Source organism: Mytilus galloprovincialis, chromosome 14 (genome assembly GCF_965363235.1).
Source record: "Mytilus galloprovincialis chromosome 14, xbMytGall1.hap1.1, whole genome shotgun sequence".
Lineage (NCBI taxonomy): Eukaryota > Metazoa > Mollusca > Bivalvia > Mytilida > Mytilidae > Mytilus > Mytilus galloprovincialis.
This window is the reverse complement of record NC_134851.1, coordinates 17,664,575-17,687,976: the sequence shown is the minus strand read 5'-3', so window position 1 is coordinate 17,687,976 and position 23,402 is coordinate 17,664,575. Positions and strand designations below refer to the sequence as shown.

The 23,402-nt window shown below is 32.1% G+C and overlaps 1 protein-coding gene across 2 annotated transcripts; it reads left to right on the top strand.

The window, feature by feature from the left end:
* Positions 1-611: 611 nt before the first annotated feature.
* On the top strand, positions 612-22,500 carry LOC143058377 (uncharacterized). Of its 2 annotated transcripts, none has more exons than XM_076231876.1 (11): positions 612-770; positions 2,882-3,073; positions 6,838-7,116; positions 8,744-8,860; positions 9,723-9,914; positions 11,777-11,872; positions 13,961-14,137; positions 15,039-15,176; positions 16,382-16,469; positions 18,795-18,922; positions 22,148-22,500. In XM_076231876.1, exons 1-11 carry the CDS (start codon positions 695-697, stop codon positions 22,339-22,341), a joined length of 1,677 nt encoding a protein of 558 aa, XP_076087991.1. In that variant the 5' UTR covers positions 612-694; the 3' UTR covers positions 22,342-22,500. The 2 variants fall into 2 exon arrangements, with proteins under 2 accessions (XP_076087991.1, XP_076087990.1); XM_076231875.1 differs by having other exon boundaries at positions 15,039-15,251.
* The last annotated feature ends 902 nt before the right edge of the window (positions 22,501-23,402 follow it).

Genomic DNA, 23,402 nt, shown 5'->3' with positions numbered 1-23,402 from the left:
AAACAAATGTGTACAAAACCAACATACCAGACTTACAGGTAAAAATGTCAAAAATGAGTGTACAGCAGTCAATATTATGTTACAATCTAAATCACTGTAAAAAAAACAAGCATATATTTCGCTATGTAAAAATTCATCGTTACATCGCATTTTAATAGGATGTTGTATGATAATGCTATGAATACCCCATACTCTGTATTAGTGCTATAGTGGTCGCAATAGGTTTTGTCAGAATCGTAAATCAAGACAACAACGCCATAGAAAAATAAAAAAGAAGATGTGGTATGATTGCCAATGAGACAACTCTCCACAAGAGTCCAAATGATACAGCAATTAACAAATTTATGTCACCGTACGGCCTTCACCAATGAGCAAAGTCCATACTGAACAAAAGTGCATTAATTTAAATTATAAACAATTGTTCATTGCATACAAGCTTCAGGAAAAAAAGATAATACATAACATCCTCCTAAAAATCCGCATTGTTACTTCACGTGACAAATCACCCACTTATTATACAACGTTATTTATATACCTATTACATCCCCCATTTATTCGGAACTTTGCGTTGTTAGACTCTTTAATCGTTTTTAATGTAGCGTTACATAAAATTAATACTTGATTCAATTTCCGACCGGAAAATCTCTTCATTCACTCGCTGGTCATGTTTTCTCTTCCTCCTTGTTAGTCGAACATGAATGGAATGTATATAACGTGTATCATATTTCTAAATGGATTGTTACCACTGTTTATATGCAAATTTGATTCAGGTATGTTCTTTTTGTTTATACTACAAATCTGTAAGATTTAATAATTATGTATTTTTTTCTTTTAATATACAACATATCAAGAAAGGACATGTGGTCATTTTATAGTCTGATTGATTTTGTTGATATAATTTTAAAACAAACTTTCGTTCTCTTTGAATTGTTTATAACATTTTTTATTTCGAGGCCTTTTATAGATTACTATATGGTACAATGTTTGTTCATTGTTGAAAGCCGTACAATGATCTGTAGGTGTTAACTTCTACGTCATTTTGGTATCTGGTGTAGAGTTATCTCATTGCCAATCATCCCACATTTCTTTTTTTTATATACATTTACTCTTTTGCATCATGATATATAAATTGAGAAAGGTAATGAGGAATGTGTCAAAGCGACAACAATCCGACTATAGAGTAGACACAATGAATCTGATTAATATTTATATTTGTAAAACCTACTTTCCTGGAGTAATAGCAAATATTTTGATTTTATTCACCAACATTTTATATTTCGGAGAATAAGTAGAAAAACAGTGTCATAAGTACACTTGTTATATACTATATAACTGCACTGTAGATTCAGGTAAGTGTATACTTCAAGGAAAATGCGTATGATACCAAGATATTTCAAGAAAAATGAGAAAATCATTCAGATGTCTTTTCGCTTCTTAGTGTTATAACTACACTCGCTATAAAGTATTCAACCAAACTATAGATTTAGATAACGTAATAAGTATTTTGAGGAGAGGCGCAAGATACCAAAGGGATTCTAAATAGATAATCATACTCATTAGTCGAAAAAAATGACGTCGCGGCAAAAAAATCAACCAAAAGGAAAAACACCAATCTACAAAACAAAACATAAAAATACTTAAGACTGGGTAACACAAACTGAGGGAGGAATCAATGTAAAAAAGAGGATCCTCTCTCTTGACAAAGTACAAAAAATATCTCCCAAAAATAAACACCTCAAATTATCGGAAGTCAAAGATGACAGGGCGTAAAAGAATAATAATATTTGAAACCATCATTTTTCTGTTCCAACAAGCTCCTAACATAGATTTATTATGATTTAATTTAATTCTGAGTACGTTATATTTCTGATTTTTATACAACAATAAAAAGTGAATAGTTACTATGGATATTAATTGAGGATCACAGAGTGACAATCTTTTGAACTTTTGTATCAATTTTTCATGTTTACATTATTGTCATTTAGTTTGTTTTTTTTAATGTGAGTTTATAACATTTTTACTATTTCTCATGATAAGGAAACATAAAATATCAAGTATCTTAACACAAGTAGGCCTTAACAATAAAACTTAGCCGTTATTCGGAAATAGAGAGTGCATACAATTATGATTGCACAGTAAGTTTAAAATTTTGATTACTAGTATTAAGTAACAGGACATCATCAATATGTCGATAGGCCAGATGTTTTTTTAATCTACTTTTAAACCTACAATGAGAAAGTACCTCTTCAGCGACTCTAATCCCCCCCCCCCCGATAAAAACAATCTTTAAAATTTGAAGTTATACTGAAATGTGGATGCCTTACGAGACAGTATTTTTACTCTTAAGACTATTTGTGAAAGGTACTTAAGAACTGTATTTATCTGATTATTTTCAAGTTTGATCTTCCTGTAAGGTTATAGTTTATGTACAACAGTAACCATTGCAGCATCATTTCCTTGTTAAACAATGACACTCTTTTTCCTACTGGTTTTAATACTTATAGCTTCTTACGTATGAATATTTAAGTGAATTAATGTAATGAAACACGTCATAGTTAAGCTTACAAATTACAAAAAAAGTATATATTTTTTTAAAGAATATAATATATATATAACAAAAATTGCAGAACTTAAATGAACAAACAAAGTTGTTTCCTCATTGAAATATGCAAATTTTTCACTATTAATATTTTGAAGAGGTTAACAATTTCAGATCCATCCTTTCATCAGAAAGCTGTTATAGAAAAATAACAGAAATACCGAACTCCGTGGAAAATTCAAAACGGAAAGTCCGTAATCAAATGGCAAAATCAAATCCCCAATAATGGATAACAACTGTCATTCCTGACTTGGTAAAGCATTGAAATTGCTTCTTTTTCAGACACTATCAACATTTATTTGTCAAAACAGAATGTAACAGGTTCTACAGATGATTTGACAGGGACTTGCAATGTTACTGGATTATCTAGAAATGAAATTGTGTTGACTGACAATATTGACACATGTAACAGCTCACCTGTGTTGGCATGGGTAGGTGCATATGCAAAATATTCACCTTGGATAGAATACAAAGGTATGTGAAAATATTTATAAATAAAAGACGCAAGCAAAATCATAAGAATGTGCACTGTATTATTAATACAGAAAAACAGAGATATGAAATATTCATCTATGACACCAAGTGAGTACATGCACAGCAAACAAAACACACGGTAAGCAATGAAACAGCGCTAATGTTTCATTTCTTCATCGCACAGTCAAAGTGAGGCATTTCAATGGCAAAATCAAAGCCGTAAGTCCCTTAACAAATGGCAATTTGAAAAGCTCAAACAAATCAAACGTGCAAAATAGGATTACAAAATAATGATTAGTGGTGGAAGTTTGATATTGAATTGAAAATTTTTTTCCCTTCTATTTTTTTTTATCTTCTCATTAACTGTTGGTCTCTTGCAAACTGCAACCTTTACGCTAGAAGCTATTTTGTATGTTTTTTTTAAGTTTTACTATTCATAGGTGTCCTTCAATTGCTTTATTTAGGTGTTGTTTCAGTTGTTTTGTTGTTTTCCTCTTATAATTGATGTGTTCACTCTGTTTTAGTTTGTAACCCGGATTTGTTTTTTCGCAATCGATTGGAGACTTTCGAACAGCGGTATACTACAATGTACTGTTGTCTTTATTCTAGTCATAATTATTTAGTTCTGCATCTGTTTTTTGTAATTTTCTGTTATCAGGTACATGCATAGTAACTCAAAACGTTCATGGCGTGGTACTAGGCCAAGATCACACTAGACAAAGTTCGTTAACAAACATGCGTACGTTCCTTACACGTAAACTTTTGTTAATAATTCTTTGCCAAAAACGATTGAAATCGTCCATTTTAAAGTATAATGGTCACAATCATGATTTGCTTGACCGATACGATATGTCTGTGTCTTCTCTCATCGTTTTGTCGTCTTAGATCTCTGCACAAGAATAGTCGCCTGATCTGTAATTCTACTGATTTTGTCCTAATCTCGAATTTACATATAGCATATAATGTAAAAAAATTCAAATCCCATTCCATATCCAAATTTGAAACAATTGTGAAGTCTCCAATATTTAATAAAATTGGAGAAAAAAGAATTAAGTGAAATGTGTAGCCAAACAGGTATTTGTTTATTGCCAAAAGCTATCAAATGTTAAGTTTATTTATTTAGCCGATAATTGAATAATTCTCCAAAAAGTGGCAAGTTTAAGGTAAACACCGAAACGCCGACTAATGAAGAATAACAGAAGAACTGAAAATCCGAAAAAAAAATTGAAGTTTTTTCATCAGCTGAAATCCTGATACCTTTTTGAAAGATGATAAACTCACAAACGAGGAAGTACAAATTCGATACAATATAAAATTATTAGGAAGGTGTCAATGTCCTCTTATGGGGTTATTGTTGATAGGTTACAGATACAATTATCTTGCCACTTTTCATTCAACGAGGTATATCCTGAACCTTCGAGGATTATTCAATGTGGAAAGTCAAAAATTAATTATATGGTTCAATAAATTCAAAATAAATATTAGCCATTCTTTAAATAATCATAAATTATTCGAAGCTGTCTAAAAATTACGTACAGTCATCAGTCATAAAAAATGAAAAATAACAAAAATACCGAACTCATCCAACAAATGGAAAGCAACAGTCATATGAAAAAGTAACCTTTCATATATATGCATAGTCTTCTAAGATGTATATATTTCTTCATTGTATGTATGAAAACATTATTGTAAAAGATTATAAAATCTTTACTTCCATTCTTTTATTGTAAATTCTTGTTTTTTATGCCCCACCTACGATAGTAGGGGGGCATTATGTTTTCTGGTCTGTTCTTCCGCTCGTCTGTTCGTCCGTTCGTCTGTTCGTCCGTTCGTCCGTTCCTCCGTTCGTCCGTCCGTCCGTCTGTCCCGCTTCAGGTTAAAGTTTTTGGTCAAGGTAGTTTTTGATGAAGTTGAAGTCCAATCGACTTCAAACTTGGTACACATGTTCCCTATGATATGATCTTTCTAATTTTAATGCCAAATTAGAGTTTTTACCCCAATGTCACGGTCCACTAAACATGGAATATGATAGTGCGAGTGGGCCATTCGTGTACTGGGGAAACATTCTTGTTAGTAGCTTTCTTGTAAACATAACCTTTAAAATAAATTACAACAAGTGTCTTGTCTAAATATCTTAATTCCAGCATTTTAAACATCATTGGGGCAAACCTGTGAAAGAAACACATACACTCGGCACATACAGGGGAAATGGCTCTGCCTCTCAACAGTTCTGTCGAAAAACACACTTTTTATAAATTTGTATATTTATTCTTTTGCTTTTCTTCACGATGCGAAGCTTTATTCGTCTTCATGCCATCTTGAAATAATTATCTAACAAAAGTATGCTCTGTAGAAAGATAAGGAGATGTGATCTGGTTGATTTCGGATGCTGTTGCTAACATTCTTTTGGCGGATATCAGTTAAAAAATTAAAAATGCATTTCTGAATGGAAAATGAAAGAGAAGTCTCATATTGAAGATGGGAATCCGGATTGAATGAAATAACAGCATAGGTATTTTTATCGATATACTATATTGCGATCGGTTCGCATTGGATACATATAGAAGGAAACGCCTTGACAGTCTAAATTTTTATAGATAGATGTGATAGCACCGACAGGCAGGATGTATCTTTATTTTACCTTTAAAAGTACATTTTCTATTATATGTAAAAAGTGTTATTCTTAAAAAGGCCCTGTAAATAGTGGTTAAACTTGATCAAAAACTTTTAAGATAAGACCTAGATTTTAATAGAATATGTTTTGACAGGGATTTGATATCCTAAAAGTTTATCTAACGAAACGAACTATATACATGGACAAGCTATGCATCGACTATGGACAATATTTTTTTGGAAAATAAGTTCGACTTGAACCTAATTATCAATTCTGAACGTTACGAAACAGAACAAATCCGTAGATCTATGGTCCACAAAAAGTCAAAAAATATCATGAGATACGGTTCGCAGAAAAGGAAATTGAAATAAATCAAATTTAGCAGTCAATGTTTCGAGATTTACATCAAAGGTGACGTGACGTCAACATGGGTCAAAGGCATGGCTATGTCAGTAGTCCCGCTCATTGACAACGTGGTAGCCTAATAAACTTACATAGATACCAGGACTGAAATTTTGTATTTGCACCAGACGGGAGTTTCGTATACAAAAGACTCATACAAAGACTCATACAAAAGACAGCGGTATACTACTGTTGCCTTTATTTATTCATGAATGACGCTCAATCAAAAAATTGAAGAGCATTGAGGACAAAAGGTTCATAAGTGATGCATTTACTAAAAGAAATGCAAATAATTGGCACTATAGGATTAAATCGTAAGTGAAGTACTTATGTAATTACGGACATCATAGATTATCTACATACATGTAATTCAATTTATCACTGGAAACAAGCATCGACAATAGGAAGACGCGCGTGAAGTTCCCCTGGGGAAATGGCTAGCAACGTCCATGTATGTATGTTGGCTACTATACACCCTGGGCTATGGGTTTGCAACATGGCATATATATCAGTCTGTTAAAATTGACGTTAGCCATTCAAAATTCAAAAATATATACTTAGTCGGGGACAAGATTTTCTATATGATTATTATTTGAGTTTGCAGACTCCCCAACCAGCCATCCATTTTTACAGATAAATATCTGAATTTAGTATTTAGCATACAATGTGATCGATTTGGATCAATATTCTGTAAGAAGAATGTGGTGTTTTTTTTATTAATTTAAATTGGATTTTTTTTTTATTTTAGGATGTGGAATTTTTAAGTTTACAGCCAATCTAATACAAATAGATTTTACTCAAATGAATTTCAGTACAGAACCAGACATTTTTAAATGTTACGAACATTGCCGAATGAATTACTTTAAGCACAATTATATTGGATTTCAGCGGAACAAATGTTTATGTTTTTATAATGTCGATATAGAAATAGTCCCCTGTAACAACACTAACCTCACAGTGTGCGGAGATAATCAGAACTTCCTCTGTGGAGATAAGGATAATGTTACTGTTATATATGAGATAAAAAGTAAGTATAGTATAACGAGGTTCTGTTTTTATGTATATAATTGCACTAAATCCCATGCCTACTATACATGTTTTTTTTCTATTTAACTGGATACATTTTAGATGGTGTGGTATGATGACGAACGAGATATGTTTCTTAAGATACCAAATAACGTTGATATAATTAGCTTTTGGTCTTATACTAAAAAAGACTATTTTATTCAAATTATTTTAATTACAGTATACCCTCAGCTATCTAAGGTAATTAATTGAATACTATAATTGCATCTATGGATTTGTATATTTATATGGCTTTCCTAATGTAAACCGGGTCTCCTTAATACACACGATGCATATAGGTAGGTAAAGTGCGAAGGAATATTAATGATTGTAAAAAAGGTAAATACTTGAATTTTTGTAATACTAAACGTAATGCAGGTTTCAATATCCGAGCAAAACAAACAAAACCCTCTCCTGGAATGCACGATCTGGTCATTAGTGTGGGAAGTTTATAAACCACGTCCAGTCGGAATGAACACTTTAAATCCGATTCGTCACCTATGAAAAATCCTCCGATCTCTGCACGTTGCAGAACTCTTGCAACAACTCATTGACGGTATTATAGGCTGCCGTATACAATTCAAAATTTCCGCGCATTTCTATCATACAGTTTACCTCATTCAAAGTAACAGGGAAATCATCCACCTAACTTTAGTCTATCCACTGTATAGTCATATGCATGACAAGTTTATTTTGTTTAAACTTTGTGCTGGAAGTTAATCAAACAATAATCAATTAATTTGTCTTTGATAATGTATAACAAGCATATTTTGTATCCGATTCCTTGAAATTTTAAGCAAATATGTGATTTCTTTTTTTCATAATTCAGGGAATCGGCACACTGTTTTTTTGTTTTTGCAGCTTGTTTTTTAAGATACGAAAAACTCGTTGTTAATCCACAAACGCCTGATATATCTATAAAAGAGGGACGAAAGTTTCCAGAAGGAGAGTCAAACTTATTGATAGAAAATACACTGAAAGCGCCATGGCTAAAAAAATAAAAAAGACAAACAGACAAATAATAGTACAGAAGACACAACATAGAAAACCAAAGACGAAGCAACACGAACCCCTATGAAAAAAAAAACTGGGGGTGATCTCAGGTGCTCTAGAAGGTTAAGCAGATCCTGCTGCACACGTGGCACCTGTCGCATTACTTATGCTATTACAAATCCGGTAAATAGTCTAATTCGGTAGGTCAAATTCGTGAAAAGGGAAAAAAAGTATTGTAGTTACATGTACGACATAAAGAACATATTTACAAAGGGATGATTTCAAATTCACCATTTGGAACTCTTGGTTAAATAGTTCCTTGTGAGTAGCAATCCTCTATCATAATTTCGTTTGAAGTTTGTTATACCCCACTATAGACGTGTTCATAATGTTCATTAAAAAATATTGATGTGGTTTAAGTATATTGCGTTACGATCCCGTATCCACAGTTATGTTGTTGTCCTTACATCAAATATGTGTTTGTTTGTTAAATTGTTTACATTAAGTAGCAATACAATAACAGTACCTTTCTGTTAATGGGGATACACATGAACAGAATGGGAAAATGTTGAAAATATTCTATTGATTTTGTGTAGATCAGGTTGTAAATTCAACAAATAACACCGGTGAATGTGGAATAGTGAAGATTGATTATAACCAGACAACATTTAGTAGTATGGAATGTTCGAACAAGACAGCAATATTATGCTTTGGTGAGTGTACATTGTTTTCTTGGTATATGTGCAACTTCTTCTAAAATGCTAAATGAATTACATGCACTCTATTAGAATTAAGACAACATGAATTGACGACAAAATCTATTTATGGATCACCCAAAATGCTAATCAACACGTATTTAGTCAAAATTGAATACGAATGATTGCAAAAAGAATGTTTGTTTTAATATTTATTCCATTAAAACAAAATGAGACGTTGTTTTAACATTCAAGATAAATATGCTTCTGATATAAAAAAAAGTTTTTGCAATATCTAAAAGCAGTTTATACTTAACAATCTCTAACAACGTTAAGATTCTGGTCATAAATCATAACGTGTTAAATTTTATGAAACGCTTCTTTAAATCCAACGCCTTTCGGAGTTCTCTCACGACCATACCAATAAGACAGTACAAACGAAATAAATTATTTCATGCCATCAAATGCTATACAAGGTACTTATATTTATATGCTAGTTTATGTAAGTAAGACATACAGTCATATAATTATCCTACATATCAATAAACCCAATCTGTTGCTGTCAATATAAGTGATATTTGTGTATACGTAAATGCGGATGCATATCAACGACACGATCAACCCAACTGGCGTTTTAATCAGTATATCAACCACTAAATCGCTACGATTCCATAAAATGGAAAGTTTAGACTATAAAGATATGTCAGCAATATTTAGTTTCCTAGAGCACAAAACTATAAGATATGGCATTATCGACATGGTTTAATCTTTTTCGTAAGCACAACCCTTTCAAAATATTACCATCGCCTTTATTTTCAATTTATATTATTGACTATTTTCACAATCATTTGATATAATGTTTTTATTTATTATTTGACAGACAATGGTACAAGTACATTACATGCATATCCTGATAAGACAGACAAGTGGGAAACATCTGTTCAGTTTTGTCTTAAACGTGACTGGTTGATCAGTTCTGTACAGAATGTAATGAATGGAAGCTTACCAAACGTAACAGAGGGAACATACTGGGTGTCTGCAGTTCGTGGTATATCATACAAATCTCTTCATGGTGAATATCAAATCAATTTTAAATGCAAAGTCATTTTTGAACATCATTTTCTTGGTGTTTTTGTCAACCAACTAAATTTCGCGACTTTCGCGAGACGAAAAATAACGCGAATATTTAAAACCTTGATCATTCCTTGTTTAATTACAACAAGTAAATTTGTAAATCAGGAAATTAAATTGACGTAAATAGGGAGAAAAAAGGCTAAACGCGGAATAAAGTATCAGCAAAAATAAGATGGTTTACCGTATACCATATATGAACTTGTAATGTAATTATTGTTATTATCTCAGATACAAAAGAGGTTCGAAAGATAACAGAGGGACAATCAAACTCATCGAAAATAAACTGACAAAGCAAGGGTTAAAAAGGAAAGACAAACAGACAAAAAATAGTATACAAGACACAACATTTAAAACTAAAGACCCTGCAACATAAACCCCGCCAAAAACTGGGAGTGATCTCAGGTGATCCGGAAGGGTAAGCAGATCCTGCTCCACATGTAGCACCCGTAAAGTTGCTCATGTTATTAAACACCCGGTAAATAGTCTAATTCGGTAGGTCACATTCCCGAAAAAGGAAGGGGATTGTAATTACGACATAAGTAACATATTCGATATCATCTGTGAAACGGTTATTTCCATAACGATCAACCAAATCGTGATGGCGTCCGTAAAACTTCGGAAGGGATGATTTAAACTTCACCATTTGGAACTCTGGGTTTAAAAGCTTTCAAGTGTCTGTGAAATTAACATAAAACATAACTTCTCCAACATGTTCAACAACAACAAACATGAGAACAATGAAGAAATAGCACATCCTTATTTTGAACAGGTATTTCATCTTGACATTCACAATATGACAGCTACATTGTGTGTACTTTCAGATGCGAAGAATATAGTACTTTTATCTTTTACACATCACTAGATTTAACGCCTGGTAATAGTTTACATTTGAAAATATAATAATAAGGTTTTCTGATGCAATTTTGTAGTATTTATAAGAAACCTATAAAGGACATTATTATTTAAGAACACAGTTGTGTAGTGAATTAAGGTGTCCTCAGAACTAAGGATACATATTAATTCAGTTTTGTTTTATATGTTTTTTCATGTAAAACTATCAACATTAAATCGAACATTGTCGAAATCGTCATAAAGGGCGATTTCGTTTCTGAAAATATAACGAATTGATTTTTTTAAGGTGGTACCCAACACTTTCACTAAAATTCATTTGGCTCGTTTAATTTTCATAAAATGTTGTCAAGTATTTACTTTGACCCTTTAACAAAAATATAAACATTTCAAAAATTTCGAACCAACCGTTTTGTCAGAAAAAATACACTGGTTATATAGCAGTTTGACAAACACCAATTTTGATCATTGAGAAGCTTAATATTCCTTTTATAACACAACGTAATTAAAACATTTAGCTGACTTTACAGAGTTATCTCCCTGTAGTGTTAGGTACCACCTTAAGTATATAATATTCTTTTGTATGTCAAAATTGAAGTAAATTTGATACTTTTTGTATTGTCTCTATTACTTAAATAAATACAGAGGTTGTTCTCATTAGAAATGATAATATCATTCGTCTGTTTGACTGCAGTTTAGTTCATCCATTGATTTTGTATATGTACCCTTCATTGTGTCATCTAATCAAATAATTGCAGCGTTATATATGCAAGGTAGACGGGATGTTGATGTATTCAATTGAATTTGTATCATAATGTTATAGCGTAAACACACAAGCAAATATAACTACATTTGATATCAAGCTATTAATTATATCAGTAGTTAAATAAATTGGGATACACAAAGAATTAATAAATGAAATAGCAGTTTTGTTAATTTTTCTTTGTTTAGATGATAGCGTTGAATGTAAAGTAGTCAACATAGCAAATAACAAGACAACAGTTAGAAATATGCCATGTTCGAACAACGAAAGCATATTATGTTTTGGTGAGAAAATATTATAATGTTAAAATTAATCTCAAGACAGAGAGCAATTTCTTTTATCATTTTGCAATGGTCAAACAAAGGATACCGAACGATAACTTTGCCTATGAAAAACAAGAAAAAAACAACGTGGTAGCCGCAGAAAGACAAAAACAATGATTCTGATTTTCTATTTGGCACCATAAATCCCATTAGCAGTTTTTAGGGGGACAATTTTTAAAACATATTTTAATCTTTAAGTAGGTTTTATAACGGAAAGATAATGTTATATATGTATGTAGAGCATTGCGGCCTGGTAGGCAAACGGTCGGCTAGTACCTGCTTTTAACGAGCAATAATTTAATAATTCTATGGAAATGGAATGACAGTTATATATCAACGATTTTTACGTCTGTCGTTCTGGAGTTATGGTCCCGGATTGTTTAGAAAAAAGGTACACTATGTCGGTTTTGTTAGAAAACTTTATAGAACTCTTGATACGACATGTTTTTAAATAGTATTTAGTAGTTTGCCATGACATCATGGTTGTCACGATTGGTATTGATTATTTTCAAATTCATCTTTCATGAGTTATCGCTCTTGATTGATTGAACAATTAAACTATTAAACGTAAGAAAATCTCAGTGTGCTGTCATCTTGACAACGAGGTTCCTTAGGACAGGCACATATAGTTCAGTGGTCATATAAATTGCACTTAAACGTACAGTTTAAATAAGTGAGCATAGGACAATTTTGGTAATGTCTGTACCAAGTCAGGAATAAGACAGTTGTTTTCATTCTTTTGATGTGTTTGGGACAGCAGTTTGCCGATGTCTTAGGTCTCGTTAATCGATCAGGAAAAGACAAATTGAAATAACAAAAACAAACCTGAAAAAAAAACCTTTGAATATTTGAATGTGATAGCAAGGATTCACCATAGAACGTCTGTTATGAGAGTTCATAATTCGATTAATTAGGTTCTTGGCCTTCTTAAATATAAGTATATATAAATTATGAAAACAGTTCATACGATGATGAAATCTCTTAAATCGATCATGAATAGACAAATCCAGGTAAAGATAAAACGTCAGGGTATCGCATTAACTCCAAAAGGGACATGACCGACACGGTAGGCGTATCCTTCTTTGTATGCATCACTCGCCATGCAAATCCACACTCATTAACAACATTACAATCAATAACAGCACACAATCGATAAAACATCAACAATTATGGTATCTAAAGATTCATGACTGCTAGTGAGTTGAAAAAAAGTATAACAAAAAATCCAAACACCAAGTGAAATTCAAAAAGCGGAAATTCATAAAAACTAATAAAACCAAACACTTTAAACAGAACAAGTGAAACACAACTGCCATTTTTCTGACTTGGTACAGATATTTTCCGACAGAGACACATACATATCGTATCGGTCAATCATTTTATGATGGTGACCATAAAACTGGCGAAGCGTTGATTATGCAAACGCAATGTGTTAGGGCATAGAGTATATAACTACTAAGAAATGGGAAATTGACAATTGAAAATACTGTCAGTGTGGATTCATTAAAATTCGTTAGATACCATTTTTCGATGATTTCGTTATAACAGGAAAACCACGAATTAAAATGTTCAACGAACTGTAACTTTGCTGTATGATTAAAAATGAAGACTTTTGAAACACAACGAAATCAAACATCCACGATTTATTTTTCATAAATCCACGAAAATTGGTACCCATAAAAATAAATGAATCAGCAGTATTTTAAATCTTTCAGTGTATAAACATTTTATTCCCATTAATAACCAAATCATTAAGATAATGTATGACAATTTCGTGAATCTTTGTGTTGCTGTTGGGCACTCATTTATGTCCATTTTCACCCAGATTGCCTGAGATCGTTCCCAGTTTGTGGTGGCGTTCGTGTTGATCAGAAATTTGTTTTCGTTATAGGGTTTTATAGACTGTTTTAAGTTTTGCTCATGCAGCTGTTTGTCTTTCTTCAATGTCTCTTTTTGCATGTTTGGTATCATCTTTCATGATCGAATATATGTCAAGATTATGCTGGGATAATTTACTATCTCACAGTATTTAAACATTATATTTGACAGACAATGGAACATTCACTGCCTATCCTACCCAGAAAGAAAATTTCAACAAATCTGTAAAATTTTGTCAAGAACAAGACAGGTTGGTGAGTTCTGTAGAGGATGTATTGAATGGAAACTTACTTAACGTAACAGATGGTTCATACTGGGTGTTTACGACTAGTCGCATAGCTGTACAAGGTAATGTGCAATAAATAGAATAAAAAAATAGAGCCACTTTCACCTGTACTTTTGTCGCTAGGAAATTTTTTAAAACACACTAACAAAATTGACTTTCACAATGTCACATATTCGGTGGCGTAGTTTCAAATTATTATGCCTGTTATTTTTTAAAATCAAGCTAGATGATAAATGCCTCAGAGATATTTTCAAATGGATTATTGGAAATCTTAGTATGTATTCAAAAAAAAATACACACCAAGGAAATCGATACATAAAACGGTCATCTACTCACATTTGTGATCAGCCTTTGATTTAGTTTGAGTAGACAGACCATTTAATACCATATAAAGCAAGATTCCTTTAAAAAATTTCCATATTGTACCAAATTTGTCATTTAAATGGAACGGAAGATACGAAATTATGCTAGAAAAAAATATATCGAAAATAAACATACAACGAAATGACCTAATACATAAAAAACGACGAGAAAACGTTCTGCATAATTCAAAATAGAATGCTGACAAATCATCAGCATAAACCTCTGATTCATTGTGCTCCGTAAGGTTAAGCAGATCCTTCATCTCTGATATCAACCGTTGATTTACAAAATAACGTTAAGTTGATAAAATTTCTAAATTTTTATCTTGTGAGTGACAAAAAACAACATGTGCTTTGAAATGTTAAAAATATTAGAAAAAGTTTATAAATGATTTGAAAAGTACAATTTTTTTCAGAGAATAAATCGTATAACCAACCCGTAAAACAACAGACAGACAAAAATATATAAATCAACTAAATCGAAGTCTTCTGGAAATCAATAGATGCATTAATTCATTCAATATATATAATGAAACAACACACATAATTCAACAACTGAATGTTTCGTCAGACTAATACTAGATAAAAACTTTTTTTAAAGCTACCATTGATAATGACTTCTGCGTTGCGTCCCTTATTGAAAATGGCAAGAAAATGACACCTATAGTAAAATCGTGTGATGTTAAACTTCCAGTCACATGTCGAATTGGCAGCTTTGATCCATGGAACGGGACATCACGTGAGTGTGTAACATCAGGATATGATATAACTTCAACCAACAGCTACATCACAACAAATATGGCAAACGTTTCAGGTAATGAACAAAATGTCATAAATACGTTTCCAACTACATGAATATTACACAGGAAAACATTTTCTACATTGAAGACTTGTTGGTGACCTTCTGCTGTTGTTTTTTTTTTTCTATGGTCGGGTTGTTGTATCTTTGGCACATTCCCCATTTCCTTTCTCAATTTTATCTTGCTATAACAATGGCTTAAATCCAACTCATAAGTCGAAAAAAATACGATAACGCCATGGCTAGAATAGAAATAGACAAAAAACAGTACACAAAACACAAAACACAACATAGAAAACTATAAACTGAGCAACAAGAACTTCACCAAAACTGAGGGTGATCTTAGGCGCTCCAGAAGATTAAGCAGATCCTGCTCTACATGTGTCGCTAATGTTAGACCAAATCCGGTGATAAGTCTAATTCAGGTAGTCACATTCGGGGAAGGATGGGATTATAGTTACAATTTGAACAAATGCGTTGACATCTGTGAAACAGATATTTCATAACGATCAACAAATTCCTGATGGCGTCCGTAAAATTTTTGGAGAGATGATTTCAACTTCACCACTTAAGCTTTATGTTCAATAGAGTCTTGATTTTCCTTACTTCAACTATCCATGCTTAAAAACAACAAGGCAATCAACTGTAAGTAATTTTGTTTTAAATCTTCATTAACGTGCCAGAAAATTATGTTAAAAATGCAGGCTAAATATTTTGTACAAAATTTTTACTTTGAGGGAAACAATTTCTTTATTTTTTTATTTTTTTCTGAACTCAACCCTGTAATTTATTTAGCTCATATGAATGCTGAGACTTGTTCTGAAAAATGCCTAGAAAAATTTACTTCTTTCAATATATCATCTGCGCACATAAATGACAATTATATACAAAATGAAGTCGAGTTGAATGTCTAAGTTGTTATGTTAGGAATGTGGTATAGGGATAAAACAAAAGAATGAAACAATGCAACAAACAATTATATAATGTACCCAAGATTATGTGCATGATCTTTTGTGAATATTTAAACTGTATTCCAATTTCATGAATTTTTGATATTTTAATGAGTACAATAATTATTTAAAGCATTTTTATGAATTTCTAAATTGTATTCCAATTTTAGACCTTGTTTTTGAAATAAATTTCAGTCCAGACCCAATCGCTAATGAAAAGAAATCTGGTAATTATAATTATCAGTGGAAGTATCGGCTTCATTGTTTTAGTGGTAATTGTTATGTGAGTTTTTGTATTATTTTATTATTTCTCATGCGGGTGATACCTAGTATATATAGTCTTTTCAGAGGGTTTTTCCGGCCAATTTTCGTATCCCACAACTTCTCCCAAATTGCTTATCACAATTTTTTTGTGGGGTTCCCAACGTAATGGATAGACTGTACTACTACGCAATGTAGGTGGTTGGATGCTTTTTTGATAGTTTTGCTACTAGTAACTCTGGTTTTCCAACAATATTTTCCGATCGATTTATTTGGCAACTGCCGCATGTCAAATAGAAAAAGGTCTAGTATAATCTTCGAGAATATGTCGAACTTATGATTTGTGAAATAAATAACTGCGAGGTCGCATAAAAGGGACTAAACTCAAAGATGAATATATGCGTACAAGTCGAAGAAAAAATAATAACGTCTTTATTGCGAGTATAAGAACATGCCAACAAAACATTACAAAGAAAAATAAATATTAACAGTCCGGATTCTACTTCGTCAAAATTATCTCCCCATTACCCCAGTTCATTTTCACAATCGTAAAAATGGAAGCCATTGTAGGGATGACGCGCTACCAATTTGCTCTATGAAACCGATAAATTTATCCACATTACACCAGTACGATCCTTTTGTGTCAGTTGTATTTTAAAAGACAAATGTATCAACTCGCCAATGAGCATCAGTTAATGATCTTGTCTGCATTGATTCAACTTAAAACTATTGTCTGATCGGTTGTCAGGTGGAATTTTTGAAAATTCATAAAAAAAAATTAAAAAATCTAATTAAATATGTCGTGGAAGGGCTGACTAGATTTGCTTAATGGTTGAAGACTATAAACCCTAGTTATCACACACAAAAAAATATATAATTTTTCGAAGATATGCATTTTCATCATCCAACTTGAAAGACTGTCGTCAAGTACTTTCAGTAAAGAAATAGCTATTCGAACACACCTACTCTGTTTTTGTGATTCATTAGATAGATATTTCACTTGACCCATATATTTCATCTTGTAGTACTGTGATTTTTTTATGTTATAAAGTCAACCTGTAGCTTTGAAATAAAACAAATGATATAATCTGAAGCGAGACGATGTATGAATTATTCTTGCTTTGTACGATATCAAGACAAAATATTCAACTCAAACACGCCCTGACATAAAACGATGCACTCGATTTTCTCTTTTCGATACTATTGTTACCCGTTTTTTGGAATTTTTTCTTGAGTCACATAATGTAAGGGCAGACACGAAAATTACTGAACTAATAGATTGATATGTTTTCCGTCCATAGTAATCTTTTTTAAAGAAATCGGAGGATATGCATTTTCTACATCCAACTTGAAAGATACCCATGTCGTCGACTTGATATCTGATTGTTCTGCTTAAATATGTACTAGATAAATTGAAAACTAATGCAAATGGTGTTTTTAAAATAAAACACTTCGTAATTGAGAAGAAAGTTGTAATTTTGTTTGTTTCTATTAACTTTTACTTTTTTTGTCACTATAGTAAACATTGCTGTACACATTTATCGCTTTCTCTAACAAAGAGCTTCGATTCTTTTGTTCTATTTCAACCGGGTTAACAGTTTCTATTCCAATAACGGAGGTAAATTTCAGTCGGTGAAGTCATAATCGAGAAGAGAAACATGAAATGTTGACCACGACGAGTTGAACACATATATATATATATATATATATATATGTTAATCACAAATTTTAGCACCTCATGTTTGTGGTTTACCAACTTTGTCGCAAGATTATTGTTTTCTATTTGGTATTAAATTAATACAAAGATCCTCTTTGTTACATCTTGTGATCAATTTATTTGGCAATCGTCAATGGCAGTCAGTATGGCTTAAGAGCATCATTTGGGTAACCTGTCAGTCAAATGCGGTTTGTTAAAATATACTTTTTCACTTTTTTGGTCTTTTGGAAAATGTTGTTTGTGCTGTATTTAGACTCCTCTACAATGTTTACATCCACACGTATAAAAATTGCGATTTTTATCCAATGCAATCATAGGTTTGAACGTTGTTTTCAATTTAGACTTGTTTATATGGTTATCATTGATATATATTTAATTCCAAATCATAGTGGCGTTGCCCACAAATTAGACAAAATGTTTTATTGCTTCTTCAAATATAAACCTTTTTTCATAAATCTACAACGCCTATGTGTAATACAAACTATCATTCTTCCCAAGGTAGGATGCAGTATTATTCAAATCCCTCAAAATTCCGTTGTGTGTATGATCAATGAAAAATGCAAATGAACAGATATGTTTAATTTGATGAAAAAGTTCATAAGTTTTAAAAGACTTTTTTTTCAATTGTAGCATTCTGATTTGCAAGCGGAGAAAACGGACAATGAAAACTGAAAATGTCAAATCAAACTCTCAAGAAACGAAAGTAAAACTGGACTATGCCGAAGTATTGCCTGACGTGGAGTATAAAAACAACTCAGGTGATATGCTACATTTATGAGTAAAAGAGGGTGTTAGATAACCAATGTACAGCATTAAGGCTGCATCTAAGATAGTACTACAAACAGACTTTTCTTGTTTCAACTAAATCTTTATGAACGGATTTGTAAAATCTTCAAGCTGAAGTATTGTTCTTTCTCAATCTATATATAACTTGTTTTTTTAGTAAACCTTGTTAAAGAATATAGCTCATTAACTACCAAATTAGTGCTCCTCCTAACTTGGATGAAAATGGCACATCAGTGTCAAATAGTAAATTGGATTCCATTTAATTGACCATACACAAGCAACAATACCGTATCTCAGATTTTTTCATATATATTCCTCCTAATAGAAGATATATTGATCTAACTGCTAGGTGCCAAACCTATGTGCACCGTTCATCTTTGGAGGCCTATGCATTCATTCAGAAACGATTTATTAAAAAAACTGGGACACGAATTTGGATGGAAATATCCCCTTAATCACAAATAGTCGTGTCCATGAACCATTCCAAGCCTAAGTTATTAATACCATTGTGATTTTATCTTTTTCCGACGTAGTCGTTATAGTTTCGGTTTGTGCCTTTTGAACTTAAGGACGATTAACTATGGGAACAGAATACGCATGCTCGAAAGACCTTTCTGTGATTGGACAAAATGCTGTCATGGTGGGTGATTTGGTTGTGTTTGAAAAAACGTCTCGTTAATTATATCGTGATGGAAAGCAAGTGAAAAACTATAAATATTTGAACTAGATCTTACAAAGATTTATATTTTTATCAAAATAATTGTTTCTCAAATAGCTCTTTGCACCCGTTTCAGCTGTTTATTCGGGACAATTATATAATTTTTAATGTAAATGAAACTTTGTTGTACGAACGTACATGACTTTTAGAACACACCTACGCATGTGAGATTTCCGCGGGGTTTTGGTGAATGTAAACAGAAAGATAGGAGGACCGAGAATACTGAACACAAACAGAGCAAACTTTAACTTATTTAAATGGTATCTTTGTGCTTCTGAAGGTTATCGAAATGATAGTTTTAAACATATACTCAAATTTAAATACGTCGGATATCTTTTTTAAAGATAGTTCTTGTTTCCATGTATAGTTTTTTTTCAAGTATCGCTTTGTATAAATTATATGCATTTATATGTTTATCCCTAATTACAGATTTATTCTATTATTGCTTTGTTAATCCACGATTAAGTGACCCATATATGTAGCATTTTTCCGTTTTGACAATATGTGTAATTCTTTCGCATTTGATGGTGTATGCCGATACTCTGTTTCAGTGCAAGATTCGTCTTTCAATAACACTGAAATCCTGTTTTCAAATTATGAAAAGCTGTTACAAAATTTTTTCCATATTTTATGAAGTCATCCAGATAGCAAAGATAGTGGTGCCATTGTAAACATCCTGAATGTTATTCATGAACCGGTTAGATGTAGCAGGAGAGTTGCGTCAACCCATCGGCATAACAAGAAACTGATACATGCATCTGTGTTGGTCTTCTTTAGCAACCTTCACTTGAAAATAACCGTAGTCTTATTCAACGTATGAATAGCTTTTTCTGCCGCTCAAGGTATTCATGCGTTGCCATCAGTAGGCTTCATTTACTGTTCTTTTGTTTAGTTTTCTACAGTTAAAAAAAATAAAAAAATCATAAATTTTCTTTACAAGTTACAACCAGAACTGCCCATGGACTACAACTAATTTCAATTAAGTTTTCCAATCATATTTTCAATCATTCTTCAAGAACATCCCTTTGTTTCAAAGCGTTTTTCATGTGGATATCTTTATAGTTTTTGAAGAACTTGTATCTAAATAGTGTTTTAACTTGGTACTCTATTTTGCCTTTTTCAAATTTTTGTTTATTCCACCGTCACTGATGAGTCTTTTGTAGACGAAACGCGCATCTGGCGTATATAAAATTTTAATCCTGGTATCTGTGATGAGTTTATTTACCCTATCAGTTCGATCCAGAGAACCGCCAGGACTAACACATATATCTTCATACTCATTTTTAAGTGAAGACAGTGTTTGTTTATTTTCATCTTTTAATTCTGACAATACTTTATCTAACATAGATCTTAAATATTCCGGCATTGTCAATTTCTAAAAGTTTTAAATTTTTATCATATATCATCAGATTTTGAATATTTGCCACTCAGAATTATCATCATTAAAAACATTTTCAATTGTCATCAGGTTTGCAATCTATTTGCCTTGCTTTGAATTGAATTCAATCATGATAGCTAGGTATATTTTGTTTTTTCATATCAACTAGGCTTTTTGCCACCACAAAACATTTACTTTTCACACAATCTTATGGTTAAAAATGCCAATATCATCTGAAAAAGAATCTTTTTTAAAAGCAACAATAATCATTTCACTATTTGCAGGATTTGAAAAATGTCTAGCTATCTAAAATCTTGAACACTGGAAACTACTCTCTTTGAATAAGGAAAACACTGGCCTATGATACCTCAACATTCCCTTTTTAAATTTTAATATCAATTTTATTTTGGTAGAAAAAAACATTCCTTACTTCCCAGATAACCCTTTCATTTCAGCTACAACAACTTCTTGTTTAACTAATAAAGGACATATTGCTATATTCAAAATGCGTTTGCCTTTCGCACCTAAAAGTTAAATAACAAAAATACCGAAATCCGAGGAAAATTCTTAACAGAAAGACCCTAAGCAAATGACAAAATCCAAATCACAAATACATCAAACGAATGGATAACAACTGTCGTATTCCTGACTTGGTACAGGCATTTTCTATTATCAAAAATTGTGGACTTAACCTTGTTACAGCTAGCTCAACCTCTCACTTGTATGAAAGTTGCATACAATTCCATTATATTGACATTCAAGAGCAGAAAATGGTCCAGAAAACAGTGAATGTAAACAACATTGATGTATTGACTACTAGAAAATATCTTCTAGGAAAGTATAAGTTCTGGACAATGCATTTGATATTAGTTCATTTGTCATCAATTGTTTTATTTGGTCAGCCTATGAAAACGTTCTGAGACAAAACATGAAACTTGAGCTTTGTCTTTACAATTATTTATGTAAATTCAACTCAATGGTCTCTAAATTAATTTTTAGGATAATCGCACTGAGCCATCGGATAGAGTGTATTATTTCCCTTCCCAACCAAAATAGTGCATTTTAATGGGAAGTATAATGATATAATGTTTATTTTTTCAGACACCATCAATATTTATGACCACACAGACACATTCCAGACTTCTCCTAAACTCGATACAAATCTTCAAAGTGAATATGACTCTATGGCGGGAATCAAACAGGAAGCGGAAGGTCTTTATGACGAGAGCGCCACCTGTCCCTCTGGAAATACTCAAACGAAGGAGTTAGAAGATGGATTGTATGATCATTGTTAAGTTGGAGAACAATTCACATAGTTATTCTTACATTTGATTTTATGTAAAAATGTGCCTTTTTATTTTTCATATTTGTTAATTTTATTTTGAACTGTTTTTATGTTTATAATTAAGTTATGTTGACCTTTTTTAAAAATATTAAATGATATTTGTTTTTCATTTTGATATTTTATGTAACTTCATAAAATTGAGAATGGAAATGGGGAATGTGTCAAAGAGACAACAACCCGACCAAATAAAAAAAAACAGCAGAGGGTCACCAACAGGTCTTCAATGTAGCGAGAAATTCCCGCACCCGGAGGCGTCCTTCAGCTGGCCCCTAAACAAATATATACTAGTCCAGTGATAATGAACGCCATATTAATTTCCAAATTGTACACAAGAAACTAAAATTAAAATAATACAAGACTAACAAAGGCCAGAGGCTCCTGACTTGGGACAGGCGCAAAAATGCGGCGGGGTTAAACATGTTTGTGAGATCTCAACCCTCCCCTATACCTCTAACCAATGTAGAAAAGTAAACGCATAACAATACGCACATTAAAAATCAGTTCAAGAGAAGTCCGAGTCTGATGTCAGAAGATGTAACCAAAGAAAATAAACAAAATGACAATAATACATAAATAACAACAGACTACTAGCAGTTAACTGACATGCCAGCTCCAGACTTCAATTAAACTGACTGAAAGATTATGATTTCATCATATGAACATCAGGCACAATCCTTCCCGTTAGGGGTTTAGTATCATACCATCATAACATATATGAGAAGAACATAACCCGTGTCAATATATATCAAGAAGAGAAAATATAATTTCCAGTGAAATGTTAATACATAATTATAGTCATAAAAGACCTAACGGCTTATGAGAAGGATGTAAACATCTACAGGTTATATAATTATCGTATGACATTCATCAATGAGAAAAAGACATCATGTATATCTGGAGATCGTTGTTAGTTTTTCGTTTGCTTACTCAAAAAATAAAATCCCTGAAATAAGGAGCCAAAACTTGGCCACAAGCATCTTTGATTATTTAGTTTTTTAAAGAAACGTATAG

Bases quoted from the DNA above. Each gene is read 5' to 3' on its own strand.
- LOC143058377 (XM_076231875.1), top strand. From the start codon at position 695: ATGAATGGAATGTATATAACGTGTATCATATTTCTAAATGGATTGTTA. The intron at 771-2,881 runs GTATGTTCTTTT...CTTCTTTTTCAG, and splicing joins TATATGCAAATTTGATTCAG to ACACTATCAACATTTATTTG. The intron at 8,861-9,722 runs GTGAGTGTACAT...ATTATTTGACAG, and splicing joins GACAGCAATATTATGCTTTG to ACAATGGTACAAGTACATTA.